The sequence below is a fragment of the Scyliorhinus torazame genome, chromosome 18, assembly GCF_047496885.1.
Source record: "Scyliorhinus torazame isolate Kashiwa2021f chromosome 18, sScyTor2.1, whole genome shotgun sequence".
Classification (NCBI taxonomy): Eukaryota; Metazoa; Chordata; class Chondrichthyes; order Carcharhiniformes; family Scyliorhinidae; genus Scyliorhinus; species Scyliorhinus torazame.
In genome coordinates this window covers 101,625,867-101,650,753 of record NC_092724.1, presented here as the reverse complement: position 1 = coordinate 101,650,753, position 24,887 = coordinate 101,625,867, and the positions used below count along the sequence as shown (strand labels likewise).

The window sequence follows — 24,887 nt, the reverse complement described above, 5'->3', positions numbered from 1 at the left end:
TGTTGCAAATGGCATTGGCAGGAAATTAGATATGAATGTGAGAAAGGATTATCTGTAACTATGGGTGACTTTAATCTGCATGTACATTGGGCAAATCAAATTATTAACAATACCACAGAGGAGGAATTCCTGGAGTAAACATGGTTTTTTGGGCCAAGAAGTGAGGAACCAACTGGAGAACAGGCCATCCTAGACTTGGTAATGTGGAATGAGAAAGGAATAAATGGCAATCTAGTTGTGTGAGACCCCTTGGGGATGAGTGACCATAATATGATAGAATTCTTCATCAGATGGAGAGTGACGTCATTCATTCTGAATCTAGGGTCCTGAATCTAAATAAAAGAAACTAGGATAGTATGAATTTCACGTTCGCTATGCTGGATTGGTGAATGCTACTTAAAGGGCTGATGGTGGATAGACAATGGCAAACATTCAAAAAGCAAACATTCAATGGTTGAACTGCAAAAATTGCTTATTCCTATCTAGCGCAAAAGTAAAATGGAAAAGGTGGCCAAACGATGACTTACAAGGGAAATTAGAGATAGTATTAGATCCAAGGAAGAGGCATAAAAATTGGCCAAGAAAAACAGCAGACCTGAAGATAGTGAGCAGTTTAGAATTCAGCAAAGGAGGATAAACATATTGATTAAGAAAGGGAAAGTAGAATCTGAGATTTAGCGTGCGGGAAACATAAAAATGGACTGTACACATTTCTATAGGTATGTGAAGAGAAACATATTAGTGAAGACAAAAGTAGGTCCCCTACAGTCAGAAACAGGGGAATTTATAATGGGGAACAAATAAATGGCTGACCAACTAAATACATACTTTTGTTCTATCTTCGTAAAGGAGGACACTGATAACGTACCAGAAATATTGGGGAACACAAGATTTAGTGAGAGGGAGGAACTGAACTAAATCTGTATTAATAGAGAAATTGTATTGGGAAAATTGATGGGATTGAAGACCAATAAATTCCCAGGGCCTAAATATCTACATCCCAGAAGACTTAAGGAAGTCGTCCTAGAAATACGGATGTTATAGTGGTCATCTACCAAGATTCTATAGACTCTCCAACAGTTCCTACAGATTGGACTAGCTAATGTAACCAGACTATTTTAAACAGGGAATTATAGACGAGTCAGCCTGCCATCAGTAGTGGCGAAAATATTGGAGTTTATAATAAATGATTTAAACAGTTTGAAAACAGTGACAGGATCAGGTAGAGTCAGCACAGATTTACGAAAGGGAAATTATGCTTGAAAAATCTATTGGAATTCTGCGAGGATGTAACTAGGAGAATTGATGAAGGGAAGCCACTGTAATAAATTTATTTGGACTTTCAGAAGGTTTTCAGCAAGGTCCCACATCAGAGATTAGAGTGTAAAATTAAAGTGCATGGCAAAAGGTGGTAGTGTGTCGAGGAGGGTAGAAAACTAATTGGCAGACAGGAAACAAAGAGTAGGAACAAATGCGTCCTTTCCCAGATGGCAGGCTGTGATTAGTGGGATACTGCAGGGATCAGTGCTCGGACCCCAGCTTTCACAATGTATATTGATGATTTAGATGAGGGAATTAAATGGAATATCTCCAAATTTGCAGATAACGCAAAGCTGGGTGGGAGGGTGAGCTGTGAGGAGGATGCAAGGATCCATCAGCATGATTTAGACAAGCTGAGTGAGTGGGCAAATGAATGGCAGATGCAGTATAATGTGGATAAATGTGAGGTTATCCACTTTGGTACAAAGAAATGGAAGGCAGATTATTATCTGAATGGCTATAGAATAAGAGAGGGGCATGTGCAACAAGACCTGGGTGTCCTTGTACAGCATTTGCTGAAAGTAGGCATGCAACAGGAGGTGAAGTTGGCAAATAGTATATTGGTCTTCATAGCGAGAGATTCGAGTACAGAAGCGGGGATGTCCTGCTGCAATTATAGAGGGCCTTGGTGAGACCACACCTGGAGTACTGTGTGCAGTTTTGGCCTCTTTATCTGAGGAAGGATGATCTTGCTCTGGAAGGAGTGCAGCGAAGGTTTACCAGACTGATTCCTGGGTTTGCAGAACACATGAGGAGAGATTGAGTAGGTTAGGATTCAATTCGCTGGAGTTTAGAAGAATGAAGGGGGTCTCATAGAAACTTATAAAATTCTAACAGGACTAGACAGGGTAGATGCAGGAAGGATGTTCCTGATGGCGGGGAGGTCCAGCACCAAGCATCACAGTCTGAGGATATGAGGTAAACCATTTAGGACTGGGATGAGGAGAAATGTCTTCACCCAGAAAATGGTCAACCTGTGGAATTCGCTACCATGGAAAGCAATTGAGGCCAAAACATTATGGCCGGAATTTACTGGCTGTTTTGGATCTCTGGTCCTGCTGGCAGTGCACCCCCAAGGCGGGTTTCCCGGCGGTGTGGGGTGGCTTCAATGGGAAATCCCATTAGTAAATGGCGGGAGTAGAAAATCCTGCCGCCAGCGAAGTGGGCACTGCCGAGAAACATGCGGCTGGGGGACCGGAGAATCCTGTTGTATATGTTTTCAAGAAGGAGTTAGATGCAGCTTTTGGGACTAAAGGGATCAAAGGATATGGGGGAAGGCGGGAACAGACTATTCAGATGGATGATCCACCATGATCATAATGGATGGCTCAAAGGGTTGAATGTCTACTCCCACTCCTATTTCTTATGCTTCTTGTTACAGCTCATTGCAGTGAGTGGGATGGGGCAGAATTAATAATCCCCACTGGAGGAAGAGGATCAAACGCTGCAGAATAACAAAGCCAGTGGGGGAGTGAAATGCTGCTGAAGGAAAATAAGGCACTGCAGATATGCACATTTTGCTGGATGGGATTTTTCCAGAGCCAGGATGATTCTGAGTAGTGCTGATTTATTAAAGAGGCAGTAGGTTGTGAGAACAGCAGAACATTCAGACCATTAGACCTGATCTTCTCTCGCTTCAGGGTGGAGTTAGACTCTCCAGTAATGGAGAACTGTAATCGGCCGGAGAAGTGTCGAATCAGATCTCCTTGGTGTGCTACTGACAAAAAGCTGCTTCTTTCTGCCCAAAGTCTACACAGGTCAATTGTAAACCATCAGAAAGTTCACATGCCTAAGGAACCCCAGCTGTCATTGTCTCATGTGCAGCATTTGGTGCATTAGGGCAGCATGGTAGCACAGTGGATAGCACTGTTGCTTCACAGATCCAGGGTCCCAGGTTCGATTCCCGGCTTGGGTCACTGTTTGTGTGGAGTCTGCACGTTCTCCCCGTGTCTGCGTGGGTTTCCTCCGGGTGCTCCGGTTTCCTCCCACCAATCCCAAAGATATGCTGTTTGGTAATTTGGACATTCTGAATTCTCACTCTGTGTACCCGAACAGGCGCCGGAATGTGGCGACTAGGGGCTTTTCACAGTAACTTCATTGCAGTGTTAATGTAAGCCTACTTGTGACAATAAAGATTATTATTATAAATTAGACTGAGATTTTATTTTCTCATTATGTGTCCATCACAACTTCTTAGGGGCTTTCTGAATTACCCCCAATTATCTGCACTGTAGGTTCTGTCATATGTATAATAAGAACTGTAGTTATCGTAATGGTGACAGATCCAGATGATAACTGGTGTTCTGCAACAACCAATTATCTGAGATGAGAGGTTCTAACTTGGATGAAGAATCTCCTCTGCAGGCTTATAAGAGGCTATCCACTCTCAGGTACAAGCCATTGATTAGGATCTTATGGTCATAAGCCCATCTCTGTCTGCATCAGGTACAAGGTGAGAATGGCTCACATTTTTTTCAGTGTGGTGGGATCAGAAGGGAATGTTAAATGCTCGCTGGAAAAGAGCTAATGAAAAATATCCCATCATATAGTCAGACATCAACAACTAGTGGAGTAGAAATTCTTCTTTGGCTCAACCTTAAAACTGGTGCAGAGGCTTGATAGACCCCTTGCATTTAAATCAGTGGGGCTGAATATCAGGGGGGTAGAATGGATGACCGATTCAATAATATTTACTTTGCCTTACCACCCAAGATAAATTTCTACCTCTGTGTTCTTGGCCTCCATTAGGAGACGACTCCACGTTCAATGGAAAACTAGAATACCCAACAGCTGGTGTTGTCACCCCAATGGAGGTCTAGGGATCAGGACAATACAATTTTCCATGACCTACCCGGAATATGAACTTCCCCTTTAAGGCGGCAGGGGCGGGGTTTCCCCTCTACAAGTAGAGCACGGCTGTATAAAAGCCCCAGTCTAGTTGCAGGTTGCGGTAGGAGACCCTTAGGGGAGTGGAGGATTATTGGAATTGTATTGAAATAAACCTTGTTTGTAATTTCTACTATCATCTATGTATTCTACTTATCATGGATTCAGCAGCTGGCATTCAGGAACAGAACGGATGCCAGTCAGGATAACACTGTTACCAAGGTTTAGCAATGCTGAAGCCTCCTGATTAGCCAGCACCGAAGACTGAAACAAATTTTAATCCATATTACTCTCTTTGGAGGCTATTTCTAATGGGTCATGTTACTGAAGACAACTGAAGAACAACCTTTAAAAACAGAGACTCAAAATGGTAGGTCTCTGCAAGGGAAGTAAAGAATAACTCTAAACTTAAAAACAAAAATTCCACCATGTATTGTTAAGTCCTTTTATAAATTTAGTAAGAGGAGAGGTTTTTATTCACCCTCCAGAGAACTTCAGCTTGAAGAGTCCAGTTACTCACTGAAAATCGCCATAATCCCCAAGAACCACAGGCCCTTTTTGAGAAAGAGCTGACTGGCAAGGATTTAGCCTGAGGATCACCACACCTCAGATGAGGGGCAAGGTTGAGAAAGCGGAGCTTTTATGGATAACCAAGCTGGTACGGGAATTGAATCTGCTCTGTTGGCATCTCTCCATATCACAAACCAACCGTCCAGCCAACAGAACTAACCAACCCCCTCACTCATCACCCATTATGTTAATGCCGATTTAGCATGGAAGTATTTTCAAAATGTTAAGTTGTTCACAATGAGGAGGGGGATAGGGAGGAAGGACAGCATGGGAAATAATGTTTTGGTCATATTTAATTCATCCAATAGCAGTACAGATCGTTGCTATGGAGACACTAAGCCAAACTGCTCTCATTGGCGATATTGTGGATTAAATTTATGAAGTGAGGTGAGGGAAGCGAAAATGGCTCCAAATACATTGTTAGAAAACTGAAACAAATGAGAAAAGCACAGAAAACCCTTAACTGTCAGTGATACTCACAGTTGCTAATTGCATTTGTCTACAGAACAACAATGACTACAATCAAATGTCTAGGCACTGGTCTCTGTTTTCAGTACTGTAGTACATTGCACCAGTTCCCTACATTACATCAATGGCTACACTTCGAAAAGGACTTGAATGGCTGTAAAGGATTTTGGGATGTTCTGAAGTTATGAAAGGTGTTGTACAATTATTTTTGTTCTTTGGGCAGCAAAATATTAGGAAAATAAATTCTGCAAAAATATAACTCCCAAAGTACATGGCTAATGCACGACACCTCGTCCCAAAACACCGCACTCATTAAAAGCACAAAATATTCTGATTTATATTTCAAGCTTCTGAATTTCTCCTGCTGTCATTCTGAGCCTTTGCTGCTAAAATAGGCAGCATATTGCGGCTTCCCTATGGAGTTGAGCTTTAAGTCATAAAGGAGGCAAAGCATTACTTGGATTTAATAGCTTTTTCTACAACCTTTAGCAATTCACTTGTGCTAACTTTGCTGACCTGAGGTCACCCCAGCACGCAGATACCAAGGTTGTAAAACGGAGGAATCCTAAACATTTACCAAGACTAAGTCTAATTTGTACGGCTGAACTAATCAACCCCCTGCCTTGAATCAGAGGCCCCTGTAAATTCCAAACCATACACTGACACTGAAGATTTATTCCCAACCTTTGGCTTAAATACAAAGTTCCACCATCAGTGTTAATGATCCAACACATATAGCAATCGATGTAGCTCTTTATTTCTGTAATTGTTTCTGACCTGAAAGAAAACATAAGATTGAGTTGGGAATAGAAATTGCATCATGTGGCAAGGTGCGGACAGCAATTCTCAAATCGAATGCTCTCCTGCCACGTGCCACATTCATCTTGCCAAACTCCCAGGTCCTCAGGGCAGAAAGTCCAGGAACATAATACTTTCAGACATTTTGCATTTTGACATTAAAGTAGATCAGCTGGTTAATTTTAACGCTGCTTTGCAATAGGTAGACGTTTAATCTTAGAAGTGGTAATTGGAAATAATCCATGAAGGGCCATCTCCCTCCATTAGAGAGAGACAATTAGTCACACAGGTTAAAGAGCATCACTCCACATCAAGCGTGAGACAAGGTAAGGAGATGGGCCTCTGTGAATAACCACAACTGCTACGGGGATTGGACCCATTATTCTCCATAAAACTCTTGTCATCCAGACAACAAAGCTAACTAACCCTAAATTATTAGAAAAATAAGCAGCATTTAGGCTAATCTCTATTCTGTAAACCAATAAGATTAAAGCACGCTCCACAAAAAACATTGGATGAGATTTTTGCTTCCACTTGCTGCCCATTCTACGGGATACTCATGCCGAATGGGGTGGGACGGGGTCAGGATTATTCCATTGGCACGTTCTCAGTCCTGTCATTCCCAGGTATTGTTAATGTGATGGTGGAAATTCCTTTATCAGTGCACATCAACAACACCGCCCCTATTTGCCACCTCCCATCCCTCCACATCCCCAGTTCGTAGAGACATTTTCTTCCTCTATCCTCCAGCCCTCGGTTCAGAGATACACCATGTGGTAGTCTGTGTAGAGGTATTACGGGACCTGGTAATGCTGGAACACCATTGGTAGATATTGTATGTTTCCTATTGGTCAAGCTGTACGGTAGCTCCGCCCTGCAAGGCAGGGTATAAGAGCCCGTGCCGCCCCAGCAGCCTTCATTCTGTACCTGAGCTGCTGAGGGAAACATCTAGCTTATTAAAGCCTTCAGTTGGACTACAACCTCGCTTTAGTGGTCATTGAGCGCGCATCAATTTAATAAGCTAGATTTAAAAGGATGGAGCTCCGAATCAAGCCGGAGTGTCTGCAACTCAGCCCTCACGCGGCGAACCCAGCGGCAATCTTCAAGCACTGGCTGGCGTGTTTTAAAGGATATCTCGGAATGGCCGAAAACACACCCACGGGAGATCAGAAAATGCAAGTCCTGCACTCGAGGGTGAGCCCGGAAATTTACACCCTCATCGAGGATGCGGAAGACTTCGATGCAGCAATAGAGCTGCTAAAAGGACATTATATTCGCCCGGTAAACCAGGTGTACGCCCGACATCTGCTAGCAATGAGGCGACACATCCCTGGGGAATTGCTGGAAGAATTCTACCGTGCGCTCCTGGTGTTGGGGAGAAACTGCAGCTCCCCGCAAGTTTCGGCGAGCGACCACACAGAACTCTTGCTCTGGGAAGCTTTCGTGGCAGGTATGCTGTCCTCCCAAATCCGCCAGCGATTGCTGGAAAAAGACACGGTAGGCCTCAAGGAGGCACGGGCCCTTGCAGGCTCCCTGGATGTGGCCTCCAGAAACGCCCGCGCTTATGTTCCCGACCGCGCTACAGCCCCCTGGGCAGCGTGGAACCCCTCCGCAGCTGACCCTGAGACATCCCCCATCCCTCCACAAGCTTGTGTTGCAAGGTGGTCTGGCACCCCGAGGGCCCCCGCTGCTACTTTTGCGGGCAGGCCAAGCACCCCCGGCAGCGCTGCCCATCCATCTGCAAGGGATGCGGTAAAAAGGGCCACTTCGTGGTGGTATGCTAGGCCTGTGCGGTCGCCGCGGTCTCCGGCGGCGAATGCGGACCGTCACCACAAACCTCTCCATAGTTCCCGTGCCACCATCTTCCTACTCCAGGGCCACGTGCGGCCCGCGGAGTGGAGTGTGGAGTGGAGTCCCCTTCTCACACCTTCTCGATATGCTGCTTACTGTCCTAGTGTCCTCCTCTCACACTCTCCTCTCTGTGGTGCTGACTGTCTGTCCCACTGTCCCAGTGACCTCCTCTTGCCCTGTCTTCTAGGTGCTGCTGACTGTCTATCCTGCTGTCCTCCTCTCACACTCTCCTCTAGATGCTCCTCTCACACTCTCCTTTAATTTTGATTCATTGGTTTATAGATGACGAACCTCTCCAAACATGGAGGCATCATCAAAATATGTTAACGAGCCTGCTTCCCAATTCTCTTCTCACACCTAGTGGTGCACTAAGGCAGACTTCCATCGGTTTCCAGGGCAAGTAATTCCCAGAACAGGTCGCTAGTCTGTTACAAGGTCTAATAGTTTGAGGGGTGCCACTCCACATCAGGCGTGGCTGCCCCGGAGTCTCTGCCACTCTTACCATTAGCCATTGGTGTGTTGGAAGGGTTTGCTGGTTAAGACACACAACCTGTTTGACCATGTTGGGAACGCACCTTCCTTGGCTATCAAATCCTGGGATGGAATTTCTGGCTCAGAGTTAGGGATGCTACCACTGCACAACAGTCCTAAGTGGCCTGGTTCTAGTTTTAAGGCTAGCCTTGTTTGGGACACAGCAATTGCATCTGCTCAATGAAATCCCCCTATTATTAAATGCACCCCAATTAGATCAACTCTTAACCTTCCAACCACATGTCATTTGTAGCCCTGGTCCTAAGCCTATGGGAAATCTGACCAAGTTAAATGAGATTCTATAGCCTTATAGGTATTTGTAAAGGCCGCAACCAAGTGAAGGCACCAGCAAAGCTTGATAGTTAAAAAGTCTAACTCTGTATCAGCATTACCAGCATAAACAATGGGAATCTGCAGTGAAGAACAGGGGCTGGATTCTCTGATTCTCCGCAACAAAATCACGTTCAGGGGCGGAGAATGGCCGTTTATCCAGAAATCGGGACCGGCGCCGCTGAAGCGATTTTCCGGTCCCCGAAGAATCGCTCGGGAGTTGCTCGCGCGCGATCTACGCGGCATGGGTAGGGGGCCATTAACAGAGGCCCTCCCCGCGATTCTTCACGTAAAACCGGCCGAATTCCCGATGGCGTGGTTCTAACCACATATCAGCCGTCGGGAACATCGGGTGGCGGCTGCGGACTATGTCCGCAGATGCTCTGGTGGGGGGCGGGGGAATCCTTCACCGTGGTGGGGTGGGGGCCTCATAGACGTCCAGGGGAGTGATCGGGTGGCACGGACCAGCAGGCGTGCGCGATCTTGGGGGGGCCTACATTTTTGATGATGGTCCGCAATGCGAGTTCCGCCATGTCGCGCGGCTCAGTCGCTGCAGGTCACCGCCGTTCGCATGCGCGGACTCCCGGCCGGAAGTGCGGGGCCCCGTATCCACAGCCAGAGCTGCGAGAACCACTCCGCCGCCCTGCCAACCCCCTGCAGGTGGGAACGTCCAGAGTGAACCGCCAGCGTTTTTACACTGGCGTGGGGACATTGCCCCATTTTTGGAGAATCCAGCCCCGGGATGTGCAGTCAGGGAGTGAGCACAGATGCTGATTGGACAATGGCTGTTGCTATGCTTTGGACAGACAGTGATTAAACACAGACCCCTATGTGTCGTGCTCCTGAGAAGAAATAAAACCCCTGACTGAGTCATGACACTTTGAACATTCTTGGCCAGAAAAGGCATTGATTTATTATTGCTGTCCTGTGAACACATTATTAGAAGCATGAGATCATTTCCAGCAGGATCTGTATAAGAAGGAGAGACAAAGAGATTTAATCAGCAAATCCTTCAGGAACAACATCGCAAAAGAGAGAAGCCTCAAGCCTCCAACTTTAGAGTCCATTTCCCACTTGTGTCAGGCCAAGTGCGACTGGATAGTGATGTCCTCCACAAGTCCACTACAAGGAGTTAGATAGCTATTAACAGTAGCAAAGTAGGTGGAATCATTTATGTGTTTTTGATGCCATGTAGGATAGAAACTCTTTTGTAGTAGTTCTTAGCATTGGGATCTTGTATTGTGTTCACGAAAGACGTGATTTGATTTGAAGATAACGTTGCTGTATTTATCAATTGACTGTAGAAAGGGTCCCAGTCAATATAATACAATGCAGTATTACGCAACAGGAAACCCTGATAAAATGGCGGTCCACCAGCCAATGGTGGGCCACCTCCACCACTGCGAAACATGCTGCGCCACGGTCCGCAATATATCTCACCTGCAGACTACTCTCGCAAAAGAATTTCCTGCCCTTTATATTCTGACCCCTTTGGATGAAGGTCGACATCTTGGGCGTCATTCTCCGACCCCCCGCCGGGATGGAGAATCGCCGGGGGCTGCCGTGAATCCCGCCCCCGCCGGTTGCCGAAGTCTCCGGCACCGGATATTCGGCGGGGGCGGGAATCGGGCCGCGCTGGTAGGCGGGCCCCCCCCCCCGCTGGATTCTCCGGCCCGGATGGGCCGAAGTCCCGCCGATAAATTGCCTGTCCCGCCGGCGTGGATTAAACCACCTTTTGAACGGCGGGACAAGGCGGCGTGGGCGGGCTCCGGAGTCCTGGGGGGGCGCGGGGTGATCTGACCCCGGGGGGTGCCCCCACGGTGGCCTGGCCCGCGATCGGGGCCCACCGATCCGCGGGCGGGCCTGTGCCATGGGGGCACTCTTTCCCTTCCGCCTCCGCCAAGAGACTCCCTCCACTGCGCATGCGGGGGAAACTGTCAGCGGCCGCTGACGCTCCCGCGCATGCGCCGCCCCGAGATGTCATTTCCGCGCCAGCTGGCGGCGCAACAAAGGCCGTTTCCGCCAGATGGCGGGGCGGAAATTCCTCCAGCGTCGGCCTAGCCCCTCAATGTTGGGGCTCGGCCCCCAAAGATGCGGATCATTCCGGACCTTTGGGGCGGCGCGATGCCCATCTGATTGGCGCCGTTTTGGGCGCCAGTCGGCGGACATCGCGCCGTTTCGGGAGAATTTCGCCCCTGGTTCTTATTATTATTGTTATTATTTTCTTGTGGGCTATTTTTTCTACCTCTGATTATCTGGAAAACCTTTTCTAATTCTTTCGTAGGACATGAGTATCACTGGCAAGGACTTGATTTGACACAAATTTGTTCCCCTTCTCAAATTGTTACAACCGAATGGTTTGCTCGGCTCTTTCAGAGACCAATTAAGGGTCAACCACATGGTTTTGGGGGTGTGGAGTCAGGTGTACCTCAGACCGGGTAAGGTGGTATGGTGGTAATGTTACTGGATTATAAATCAAGAGGTCCTGGCCAATGTGCTGGCAGTGTTGGTTCAAATCCCACCATGGCATTTAATGGAATTTTAGTTCAATTAATAAAAACAATCTGGAATTGAAGCTAGTCTCAGTAATGGTGACCATGAATCGATCATAGATTGTTGTTAAAAACCCATCCGGCTCACTGTTGCCTTTAGAGAAGGAATTCTGCCATCCTTACCTAGTCTGCGTTAGTGCTGCACTGAAGTGTTTGGCTTGATTTTGCAATCAAATCTTTGTAATGGAATTGAAATTCATAACTATCTGACTTTGTGCTGGAGACCTCTACCAGCAAGTCAAGGCTGCTACCTAGACTGAACCAACTTTGTATCATTGGTTCCCACAATGGCTGAGTGTGGTAATACAACACAAATGCGATACAACATGGGCTGAGTTTTGAACTATGGCTTCTCCTGCACTTTTTGGTGTCAGTTGAGATAGTAATAAAGCCACTGGCCATGAAGTAATTAGCCTCTGACTAGTGATATGAAAAGTCAGAAGGATTCTGGGTTACTACTCTGACAAAAATGTTAAATAGTATGGGCATCAGGGGAGATCAGGCTCAGTGCATGATGCCCTCCCGGGTTGAAAAGCCTGGATACAATCTAGTGAAGCAATATTTGGTGCCAGGCATTGAAGAATTGCCCCTTTCCAAAGAAAGGTTTGCTGGTGTGCCCTAGAGTGAAAAGGGGGAGAAAAGAAAGCGGATGGAGGGAGAGGATGACAATGCAAACAAATACAAATCGAGGCTGCTGTATGAACTTATGAGTGTCTGGGATGTATGTCCAAACACTTAATGATGGCTTACTGAGCCACTTTGCAGAAAATTAAACAGGCCTGTGAAAGCACGATGAGTTAAAATACTGTGAGCACAATGACTGTCCAATAAATTGTCAGAATTCATAAAAGACAATGTAGGTCACCTCAGCAACAACTTATTTTTATATAACGACTTTATCACAATAAAACACCCGAAGATGATTCACAAGAGAATCATAAAACAAACAAAATGACGCTGAGCCACATAAAGAGATACTCGGTCAGATGACTAGAAGCTTGGTCAAAGAGATAGATTTTAGGAAGTGCCTTAAAGGGAGGAAGGCGAGATAGAGAGCTGGAGGTGTTTACATTGGAAAGTGAATTCCAGAGCTCAGGACCTAGGTAGCTGAAGGCACGGCCACCAATGGTGAAGTGATTAAAACGGAGGATGCGAGATCAGAATAAGAAGTGCACAGACATCCCAGAGGATTGTGGAGGAGATTACGAAGACAGGGAGGAGCTCAAAGGGTTTACATATTTTGTTGCTTTACAGGGTAGATAGCAAACAAAGTTGTGTTTCTTTTCAAGCGACACACTTAACAAGCACAGCAAGCTTGACATAGGGTGAACTTACAGCACTTTTCTCCTGAACCAACTCAGCATTCTCCTGCTCAAGTTCCTGAATCCGCAAAGCAAGTTTATCTGTTTCTGCAATGGCTAATTGGAGTTCCTCGTCTTTGGCTCTCATCTCGTTGTTCTGACCTAACACGTGCAGAAGTGGCTTTACCTGCAAGAAGTAAAGATTTGTTAGCTCATGTTATTTTAACAAATGGTTAGAGACAGATTCAATTTTAACAAAAGGAGCAGAACAAGAAAGCGGAAGATTGAAATAAAATGTCTTCAGAATAAATAATGCCTCATCCCTTCCCCATAAATTCTGTGAGCAATGAGAAATGAAATGAAAATCGCTTATTGTCACAAGTAGGCTTCAAATGAAGTTACTGTGAAAAGCCCCTAGTCGCCACATTCCGGCGCCTGTTCAGGGAGGCTGGTACGGGAATTGAACCGTGCTGCTAGCCTGCCTTGGTCTGCTTTCAAAGCCAACGATTTAGCCCTGTGCTAAACCAGCTCCAACAGGGTTATGATAATGTCTGAGGCAGAATTTATTTCAACATTCTTAATATACATAGATTAATGAATCTCCACACCATTCCCCAGCTTTACTTATGTTACAATTTATAGGCTTTACTCAAACCAGATCACCATGAGTATAAATTAGTATATTAATATAAATCTCAATGCATCATGTAGGCATCCTTCCACCACCTCCCAACCCAACTAGTGCTTAATGAGAAAAGAAAACTGGAACAAAAGCCTTCGGGGCAAGAATTCTTCTCGTTGCTAAGGGCCAACTTTCATGTGTTCATGAGGTTGTCTCTGCTTAGTATTTCTATTGAAATGCTATAAAATAATGTGTTTATGGTTTTGTTAGAAATGCTGAATAGTGTCAAATTTAATTGTGTCCGCAATGTGGTTACGCATAGCGACCAGAGGAAATCTGACCCAACTGGAACAAATCAGCATGAAAAATGCAAAGTCTAACACTTAATCATACCTTGCTTTGGCTCAGGCAGTTGTCTCAGAGAAGAAAATACCATGGATGACTGCAGTTACAGATTGGCATCCAATTTGATGCTTCCCCCCACCCCCCCCCCCCACCCCCCCCCCCCCCATCCCCCAACCCAGGCTGAAGTCAAACCAGTGGGTAATTTTTGAAGCTTAACTCAACAGGCAAGATCCTTTTCACTGGGGCTGTGGTTCCCCCAAGAGTACTGTAATGACAACAAGGGGAGTGAATTGAAACTACGCTGGAAGACCCAGGTCAGACCAGTGCAACACTTCTATTACCTTACACATGACTGGTATTTGGAGAACCACATCATAATGTAAACTTCAGCCGCAATTTACAGAAACACTGTAATTTCCCCCACTCAGCAAAGAAACTGTCATCTAGAACTGTCATCTGCAAGTAATCATTGCTTAGTTCCAGACATAACAAGAGAGCAATTGATGGAATGCAAAACCTCCCGCCTGCACAGAATACTTCCCAAGTGCGTTGGTTAAGAGTAAGAAAATAAATGAACCAGTGTAATAGGATATTTCACATAGTGTGCAATTGCTCAGCAAGGGAAGCTGAAGACTGAATTGTGATGCGATTGGTGAGGAGTTTTCGAATCCTGTATTGGATCATCATCTATTGACTGGCTGTCTTAGGTTACCAGGAAGTAGGGAAGACTCCACCAATGAAGGAAAGGCAGAATCTAGAACCATCTCTGAAGGGCAAAGTGGACAGGAGCAGCATGAATGCATCTGAAAGCTACTGTATCGTGTATGAAATGCATGGTGGAAAGAGTGAGAGAAAGAGGTGGGATGGAAACCAAATGAATGAACACAAATGATAGAGAAGACGAGCAAGTATGTGAGAGATAAAGGCAGTTAAAGGGAGGGTTAAAAAAAGGCAAGAGAAAGCAAGATAGAGTCATAGAACTTACAGCAGTGAACTGGATCATTCAACCCATCATGCATGTATCATTGCTTGCTCTTAATTGAAGATGTCTGTTCTAATCTCATTTCGATGCTCTTCCCCCATGTCTTTTTAAATGTTGTTCCTATTTAAATTTGGAAGTAATTCTCTTCTAGATTATCTCTTAGTCTTTTGCACAATGGCCACATAACCATCTATGTGGGGAGAAATATTCTATCCCTCTCCCTTCTTTAATATTTGTGTCAACCTGTTGTCAAGTCACTAACAGGTAGGTAAATTTTTCACTATCGATCTTGTTAGAACTTGCACAATTTTGGAAACCGCTGCAAATTCAAGTGTCTAATTAACCTCCTTTAGCTCGTATTTAAGCTGAAATATTTGAAGTATTTTCTTTCTTTTAAAATATCATTTGTGAAATGTTCAGAATTGTCTTTACAAGGTTTGAATTTAGTTTGCATATCCTTTCTTCTGTTGCCATTGAAATACAATTAGCTGTTGTTAAACCTATCCCTCATTTCATTAAGAAGTCTTACAACACCAAGTTAAAGTCCAACAGGTTTGTTTCGAATCACTAGCTTTCGGAGCACAGCTCCTTCCTCAGTATCAGAGGACAAGTATCAGAGGATAGTAGACAAGAGAAGATTTGGGATAGGGTGTGTAGTAATCCAGGAGACAGGAAGATAAAGATTAAACTAAATTTATTTTAACTCCAAAGTAAAGCTGCACCCGCAGCACATGGCACCAGTGTCCAAGTCCGGGACTAACAGGAACTCCCGTCCAGGACTGGGACAATATTTAAAAGGCTTGATAATGAGTCCCAACTGGACAGGCTTCCACCTGTTACCATGGGAACTCATAGTCCACTAGCCCCATGGGAAGATCGATGAGGGATCCCTCGTGGTCCTCGTGAGGGCTATCACAGGGTGTAAGACAGGAGAGATTAAATGGCAAAGGGAATGGCAAGACAAGAGAATCAGAGGTAATGGGACATTTAAAGAAGCAAAAGGTGGATTTAAGAGCTGCAAATGACAACGGCAATGACCAGAAACTGCTATCTGAAGAGAATGGGAGCAGCGGCAATTTGCAATTGTTGAACCCTATGTGAATCAGGAAGGTTGTAGGGTGGAGAGAAAACTGCATTTACTGAAATAAGATATGGTCCCCTCAGTCCATCACACACACACACTGATATTGAAGAATATTCAATCCAAACCATGAGCTCATCTTGTGAATCACGAATTTCCAATATCTTGGGCATGTGTAATCATCTCATTTTTAGTTTCACATGAATCAATCTCAGCAGCAACAGTGGTCAGTAAGCAAGAAGAATTCACAAAGTGAGTATTGACAAAATGCAATCATTCAAATCCTCGAACCTCCCCTGGTGTGAGGTCAAACTAACTAAGCAAATTCAAAGCATTCAATGACATAATCTAGGAACACCCTCAAAACCTTCATGGATTTTGTTCAGAGGAATTTATTTAAAGCAAGAAAAATAAAGGCTGCATTTATATAGCACCTTTCATGAACACTGCACATCTCAAAGCACTTTACAGCCCGTAAAGTACTTTTGAAATTTGTCACTATTTTGATGTAAGTAATGCAGCAGCCAGTTTTGCACACTGCAAACTCTAGCAATGAGATAAACGATCAGTTAGTTTGTTTATGTGATAGAGATTGACAGATAAATATTGGCCAGGACACAAGGGTTAACTCCCTTGCACTTATTCAAAATAGTCCCCTAGGATCTATTACAGTCACCGGAGCACATATTGGCCAATACATCAGGGATAACTTCTCTGCTCTTTTTCAAAATAGTGAGCGATGGGGACTTTTGCACACACCAGAGCAGGCATCGGGGGCCTCTGTTTAATGCCCCATCTGAAAGATGGCACATCAACAGTGCAGCACTCTCTCTCAGTGCTGCACTGGAGTGTCAACCTTGGTTTTTGAGCTTAAGTCTTGAAGTGGAACTTAAACCCAGAATCTTGTGAATCAAAGACAAGGGTACTGCCCACTGAGCCACAGCTAACACTCTATCATGCCATACATGTCAAGGACATGGGTGAAGTCATACATGGGCCAGATGTTTTGGGAGTAGGACATCTTGCAGTGTAAATTATTGGTTAGATCTCTTCCAGCACCATTCAGCACAGAAATACGTTGCCCTGTAAAAGCTGCTGGAAGTACAAACTGATAAAGGGACAATGAAGGCAATGCAGCATCTGGAACCTTAGTAAGCAATGGGCCCAACAGTCAATTTCCTAACTAATTAGATATATGGAGGAAAACAGAAGAGCAATGAAGGGAATGTGGGTGAATTAGAAGGCTTTGCTTTTCATTAAAACCAGCAATAATTGCTGTAAGTGATTTTAACTCCAGGGCAATCTGGCACTCTGCACTCAATTGCTATTGCGAACTTATAAGTTGCAGCTCCACACTGTGGGGGGTGAAAGACACAGCTCATTTTGGTCCGCAATAAACAAATGTACTATGAGTCAATTAAGATATTGTTTGCGCAAAACAGCCTGCTTTATCAAACGACCCTGCATTACCAGCTGCAGAGAAGCAGTTTAAAAAATGGGGCACCTGAATGTCATTGGAGCAGCGGGAGGTGATTAGAGATCAAAGTAGAATTCTACGATCCCTGTCGAGACCAATGACTTTAAAGAAAAGAGATGAATTTCGCAAAGACCAACTGGAGGAGTAACATGCCAATATTTCACGTTTTAAGACTTTTACTGTAACTAACCAACTAAAATCAACACAGACTATTTATTGCCTCATAGGCAACACATGCACTAAATCACAGAAGAGGTATTTCTCTATTAACTAACACAATTGAAATACTTTACCCTATGCTCCCAGCAGAAATTTAGCCATGAAGATTCAATTCCAGGCTCCTCCTGGCTTCCCAACAGGCTTCAGTCTCCATGTGTTACAACCAGGTGAGGAGGGGTGAAATGACTTCCCTGTTCTCCTACGTCTCATTTTACCATAATAGAGTTATTATCTAAGAATTTAGCTAGGCTGTGCTTTGCCAGTTCTGAAAGTATCCAACTATTTATGTGTCCAGTTTGTAGAGAATTACTCAGGCAGGTTTTCTCAGGTTAAACAAAGAATGTGGTCAGTTTATTTAAACTATTTCTGATGTAAAAAAAAGAATAATGTGACTATTCATACAGTTACATGCATTGTCTAAGCCCACACACAAAAATAACGTTAACAGAGTAAGAGGATAGGCTTATTAGGTTTTTAAAGTCGATGAAAGAAAAAATAGTGGGCGGATTCCCCTTCCCCCCTGCACCGGTTTTGTGGTGCGGTGCGCCCCCTTGGGTCATCTGGACTCGAAACGTTAGCTCTTTTCTCTCCCTACAGATGCTGCCAGACCTGCTGAGATTTTCTAGCATTTTCTCTTTGGTTTCAGATTCCAGCTTCTGCAGTAATTCACCTTTATCAAGCTTCAACTGCTGTTTGTGAGAGAGAGTTCCAAACCTCTACCACCTTTTCCTGTTCTGATCTCCTTCTGAGGTCGATTATATTCCTCACTCTCCCTTCTGTTGGTGTGAGTGAGTGGCTGTAGAGCTTGTATTTTTTCTTTTTCATCATGACCTGGGTAGTAAGTTCATGCTTCAATTGTCTTTCTCTCCAAGGATAATAAGGTGTGCAGATTCTCTTTTATGATACCCTGTTCAGTCTCAATCCTGTACAATCTTGATTGTGGTTTTATTTCAATGATTCCGCCTTCCTTCTGCTCAACTTGGTGCCGTACTTTCTCTCAGGTTTCAGCACTCTTCTCTGTTTTCCTCACGCTGATTTACTCTATCGTGGTCGTTTGTGGTGATACTGAGTTTGAGTTTTTGTTCTGGTGATGAAAGCTGTTTTCTCAATCCCGTACCCATTAGTAACTCTGATGATGAGAAGGCATTTTGGAGTGGTGAGGACTGATAACTCAGGAGAGCTAAATTGAGATCTTTCTTATTCTTCAATAAATCATTGACAGTTAGTATCTATGCTTCTCCATTCACTTGAGGATAGCAATGTGAACTGGTTACATGAATGAAGCCATATTCCCTTGTGAAATTGTGAAACAGCTCATTAGCAAATTGTGCCACATTGTTGGACTCTATCTGGGATGCCTTGTGCGGCATAAATTCTCTTGAGGGATTGGATGACTGTTTCTGCTATGTGTTCCAGTTGAGACGGGAAGGCAAATATAAATACAGATCAATGTCAACTGGACTGCTCTGTAAAATTATCCACATTATTTTTTTAAATGGGTAATGCTTTGTCCTGACTAGCCATTACTCACACCAGAGGAATTTTTAACTTCAGACTAACCAGTATAGTCTTGTCTCTTCCTGGAGCTGTACAAAGATTCTTTGCATTTCTGAAGAGGATTTCTGGCCACAAGAGACGTTGTGTCTCTTAGGACAAGGAAAGCTGTTTGTTATTCCGAATATCCAATGTGGTGTTAATGGCATGACCATTACCTGCTCCCAAACACAATGGGTTTCAACTAGGGACCTTGATAGACAATCCAAAACCACACTCTGACATGCCCAAGACATGAGTTGTCTGAATTCCTTTAATTAATAAGCTGTTGGATCTTATCTTAACTCACTGTTTGACATCCAAAGAGAACAGTATTCCAGATAGAAATCTGCACTTGTCTACCATCTTACCGTTGAATGGGTAGCAGCAGAAGGAGCTCTGCCCAGGTACAGTCGCCTGGCCCCCATTTAATTGTGAACTACTGCAACATTGGAACTAGTGCCTTCAAAGCTAGGCCAACTCTGCGTGCCTTCTACCCTCATGCAAGTCCTCAGTTCTGGAAGGACGGATCGTCCTGCGACAGTCAACCAATCTACCCTCTAAAGAAACACTCCATTCGGCTTTTGATTCTGGATTCTGGCCTCATGTATAACAAAGCTTGCATTTTATTGTGGACTGGCCCTGAACCCCTTTTCATCCCTTATCTCTCTTTTATTGTGTGGAGATGCCGGTGTTGGACTGGGGTGAGCACACTGTGCTCTTTTATTGTTTGAGTGCAAAAAGGAGCTGATGTTGCAAAACCTTTTTCCCACGTTATGTGTGTGTGTGTGTGGGGGGGAAATAAACCAACCCTTTCACTTTATTTTATCTCAAATTTGCTGTGCGAATTATTCATAAAGGATTGGAACATTCCAAATTTAAGGTTTGAGTGGAGAAATTGGGGCTGTTTAAATTAATCCTCTTCCTGGCCGTGACATGTGATATTATGCAATCTGTTTACTTCAATCCATTAAAGGTAGTAATCAATGATAATAAAGGTTTTCTACTAAATTCAAATAAATCTGTTCCCAGAAGCTCCCATGACCATGATGTAAATGCAAGTAATAGTGGTTCTTGGATTTGGATTTGGATTTTGTTTATTGTCACGTGTACCAAGGTACAGTGAAAAGTATTTTTCTGCGAGCCTCTCAACAAATCATTGTTGAGTGCATGTGCATGAAAAGAAAAGGAAATAAAAGAAAATACATAATAGGGTAACACAAGGTACACAATGTAACTACATAACACCGGCATCGGGTAAAGGGGTGTTGTGTTAATGAGGTCAGTCCATAAGAGGGTCGTTTAGTTTAGGTAACAGCGGGGGAGAAGCTGTTTTTTGAGTCTGTTCGTGCGTTTTCTCAGACTTTTGTATCTCCTGCCCGATGGAAGAAGTTGGAAGAGTGAGTAAGCCGGGTGGGAGGGGTCTTTGATTATGCTGCCCGCTTTCCCCAGGCAGCGGGAGGTGTAGATGGAGTCAATGGATGGGAGGCAGGTTTGTGTGATGGACCGGGTTGTGTTCACGACTGTCTGAAGTTTCTTGCAGTCCTGGGCCGAGCAGTTGCCATACCAGGCTGTGATGCAGCCAGATAGGATGCTTTCTATGGTGCGCCTGTAAAAGTTGGTAAGGGTTAATGTGGACATGCCGAATTTCCTTAGTTTCCTGAGGAAGTATAGGCGTTGTTGTGCTTTCTTGGTGGCAGCGTCGACGTGGGTGGACCAGGGCAGATTTTTGGAGATGTGTACCCCTCGGAATTTCAAACTGCTAACCAGCTCCACCTCAGCCCCATTGATGCTGACAGGGGTATAAACAGTACTTTGCCTCCTGAAGTCAATGACCCGCTCTTTAGTTTTGCTGGCATTGAGGGATAGATTGTTGTCGCTGCACCATTCCACTATGTTCTCAACGTCCCTCCTGTACTCTGACTCGTCGTTATTCGAGATCCGGCCCATTATGGTCGTATCATCAGCAAACTTGTAGATAGAGTTGGAACCAAAATTTGCCACGCAGTCATGTGTGTACAGGGAGTATAGCAGAGGCTTAAGTACGCAGCCTTGCGGGCCCCCGGTATTGAAGACTATCGTGGAGGAAGTGTTGTTGTTTATTCTTATTGATTGTGGTCTGTGGGTTAGAAAGTCGAGGATCCAGTTGCAGAGTGAGAACCAAGTCCTAGGTTTTGGAGCGTTGATATGAGATTGGCTGGGATTATGGTGTTGAAGGCAGAGCCCCAATTTTTGTCACTGGTGTTTACAGCACAAGTAAGACAGCTTACAATCATTTCTTCTATTGAGCAAATAATGCCTGGCCGCCAGACTGACTGCTCTGCAGTTGCAAAATATTTTGTTATTCCAAGATGACCTTGGTGTGGTCTTTGAAGGGTATAAAGCCGACATGTTCTCAGTATGACTATCCTCTCATTGAAGATCAGAAAGTTGTCAATGACTGTGAGGTGTTTGTGTTGTTCAAAATATTGTTGTACAATCACAATTCTTATGAGATTATTTTGCTGGTCCATATTCCAGGATCCCTGTTGGCTCTGTCTCAACAGCTGTCTCAAGGGCTCATTGACCGTTGCTAAATTTGGTTGGAACTTGCCAACTTGGTTGACCTTCCCAAGGAATCTTTCCACGGTTGTGGCCCCTGCCCCACGTGTGTGCACCACCTAGCGTCCCACCCCCTACTCCCTCCCCACCTGCTGGACATTCATTTCACTTTTGCAATTTGTTCCCACCACATCAAAGACATTGCAAAATGCCGGTTCCCGCACTTTTTCCCATTTTGGGGGGCTTAGGCATGGCGCGCTTGCTCTCTTATGGCCTACAAACTAAATAGTCTCATTCGATCTTCTCCATGGGACCTCTCCTTCCCTGTGAACAAACACCTGACTCTATAGGCGCGATTCTCCCTTCTGGGGACTAAGTCCCCATGCTGGCGAGAAAACCGGCACCAACCACTCTGGCGACAACAGCCCCCGAACGTGAGGAATTCTCCGAACTTTTGGGGGCTAGATGGACACAGGATGCGTTAGCGCTGCTCCAGCCGCGCCAAAGAGCCTGCGCAAGTTTGTGCATGCGCGGAAAGGCCAGCATGATCTTGCGTGTGCGCAGACTGGCCAGCATGTTTCCACGCACGTGCAGACCAGCTGGCGTATTTCCGCGCATGCCCGGCACGGAGGAAAGAAGTCCCCTCACGGAACAAGCCTGCCCGCAGATCGGTAGGCCCTGATCGCGGGCCAGGCCACCGTGGGGACCCCCCCCCCCCGGGGTCGGATCCCCCCAAGCCCACCCCCGGGGCCCGCCCCCGCCCACTCACCTGCCAGGTCCCGCCATGCGTGAGGTGAGTAATCCACGCCGGTGGGACTGGCTTAAACTGGACGGCCGCTCGGCCCTTTGGGGCCTGGAGAATAGCCGGGAGGCCGCTGTCAACGGCCCCCGACCGGCGTGGCGGGAATCCCGCGCTGCCTGAAAAACGGCGCCGGAGAATAGGGCAGCCGGCGTCGGGGCGGGATTTGTGCCTCCCCCAGGGATTCTCCGACCCGGCGGGTGGTTGGAGAATCCCGGCCTATGTTTCCTGATTTTCGTTTGTCGCTCAATCTGCATTGCTTTCACTAGTGTCAAATCCTCTCTCGTTTCTTCCAGATTGCGCTTACTTCTCAATCATGTGATCTGACATCATGATTACATCAGCTCATATGTGCTTCTGATGTTAACCTTTTGCTCTACTTCGATCTGTCTAGATACTAGGAGTGCTTACACAGTGGACCAGTAATCCAGGGGCCTGGACTAACGACTTGGAGATGGGAGTTCAAATCCCATTCAAATTGGGGGAATTTAAATTCAATTAATAATGATCAACAAACTATCAGATTGTAATAAAGACCCATGTGGTTCACATTGACAGTGATACCTGGTCTGGCCTACATCAGACTCCAGATCAACAGGAATGCGGTTGCCTCTGGAATGGCCCAGCAAGCCACTCAATGGAAACAAAAGTCAGTGGTGCAAGAAGGCACCACTACATGAGCACTGGAGTGCATTACTGGGCTGCATTAGAGTGCTAAAGTGAAAGTTCAGTGACTGAGGGAGTTTGGTGAGGAGGGGGAAAGGTGCTCCTTTCATTTCCTACATTTCCTCAAAGAGCGTGAGGGGAACCGGGAGTTTACAAAGTGTGCAGCTGACTGGGAGCAGAGTCGGAGGGCAGAGTTCCTGCTGGTTCACAGGGCAGAATCTCAGCCACATTCTGTAAGGCAAGAGTTGTTTTTTTTTTCTTCTGGGAGCAGCAATCTATATTTGTATCAATCAGCAGAATTGCCAATTTTAGAGGGTAAATGGGTGGTCAGTGCAGGGATCCCCCGTGGCCATTCCCCTACCAAAAAGTATACCGTTTATGAATGCTGTTGGTGGGGAAGACCTACAGGGGAAAGGCCCTAGCGGCCAGGTCTCTGGCACTGAGCCTGGCTCTGTGGCTCAGAAGGGAAGGGGGGAGAATAGAAAAGCAATAGTGATAGGAGACTCTGTGGTTAGGGGAACAGATAAGAGATTCTGTGGTCGCGAACAAGACTCCCAGAAGATATGTTGCTTCCCAGGTACCAGGGTCAGGGTCAAGTCTTGGATCCAGTCTACAGGATTCTTAAGGGGGAGCAACCAGAAGTCGTGGTGCACATAGGCACCAACGACATAGCTAGGAAAAGGGATGAGGATCTAAAAAGTGATTTTAGGTAGGTAGGTTGGAAGCTAAAGAGCAAGGTAGTAATCACAGGATTGCTACCGGTGCCATGTACAAGTGAGGCAAGCAACAGAGAGTGAGTGCAGCTGAACGCGTGGCTACAGGGCTGGTGCAGGAGGGAAGGCTTCAGATATGTGGATCATTGGGATACCTTCTGGGGAAGGTGGGTCCTGTACATGAAGGACGGATTGCATCTAAACTGGAGGGGCACCAATATCCTGGGTGGGAGGTTTGCTTGAGCTCTTCAGGAAGGATTAAACTAGTTTGGCAGGGGATGGGAACCAGAGCTACGGATCAGAGGATAGGGTAGCTGTTGAACAGGCAGAAATAGTATGCAGCAAGTCTGTGAAGAAGGATAGACAGTTGATAGGACAAAGTTGCACTCAGTGGGATAGATTAAAGTGTGTCTGTTTCAATGCAAGGAGTGTCAGGAATAAGGGAGATGAACTTCGAGCATGGATCAGTACTTGGAACTATGATGTTGCGGCCATTACGGAGACATGGATTTCACAGGGGCAGGAATGGTTATCAGATGTTCCTGGGTTTAGATGTTTTAAGAAGAATAGGGAGGGAGGTAAAAGAGGAGGGGGAATGGCACTGTTAATTAGGGAGTGCATCACAGCTGCAGAAAAGGAAGTAGTTGAGGAGGGTTTGTATACTGCTATTAGACAGGAGCTGTGGAGCATAAATTGGGAACAATTGTTCTCAGGGAAATGCACAACAGTAATGTGAGGGTTTAAGGAGCACTTGCTGCGAGTGCTGGATAGTTTTATCCCACTGAGACAAGGAAGCAATGGTAAGGTGAAGGAGCCTTGGATGACAAGAGAAGTGGAGCTTCTAGTCAAGAGGAAGAAGGAAGCTTACGTAAGTTTGAGGAAGCAAGGATCTGGCACGGCTCTAGTGGGTTTCAAGGTAGCCATGAAGGAACTCAAAAATGGACTTAGGAGAGCTAGAAGGGGGCATGAAAAAGCCCTGGCGGGAAAGATTAGGGAAAACCCCAAGGCGTTCTACACTTATGTGAGAAATAAGAGGATGATCAGAGTAAGAGTAGGATCGATCAGGGATAGCGGAGGGAACTTGTGCCTGGAGTCTGAGAAGGTAGTGGAGGCCCGAAATGAATATTTTGCTTCAGTATTCACTAGAGAGAGGGATCTCGTTGCTCATGAGAACGGAGTGAACCAGGTTAATGGACTCGAACAGGTTGATATTAAGAAGGAGGATATGCTGGAAATTTTGAAAAGCATCAGATAGATATGTCCCCTGGGCCAGACGGGAAATACCCAAGGTTACTACGGGAA

At 45.5% G+C, this 24,887-nt stretch overlaps 1 protein-coding gene across 5 annotated transcripts in view; it reads right to left on the bottom strand.

The window, feature by feature from the left end:
* Positions 1 to 24,887, bottom strand: part of LOC140395389 (putative uncharacterized protein MYH16) — a 459,619-nt gene that overhangs the window by 337,796 nt on the left and 96,936 nt on the right. For all 5 annotated transcript variants that reach the window (XM_072483089.1, XM_072483086.1, XM_072483088.1 and 2 more), the window contains exon 2: positions 12,642 to 12,794. In XM_072483089.1, the coding sequence (XP_072339190.1) occupies positions 12,642 to 12,794 (153 nt within the window). The remainder of the gene's footprint in view (positions 1 to 12,641; positions 12,795 to 24,887) is intronic.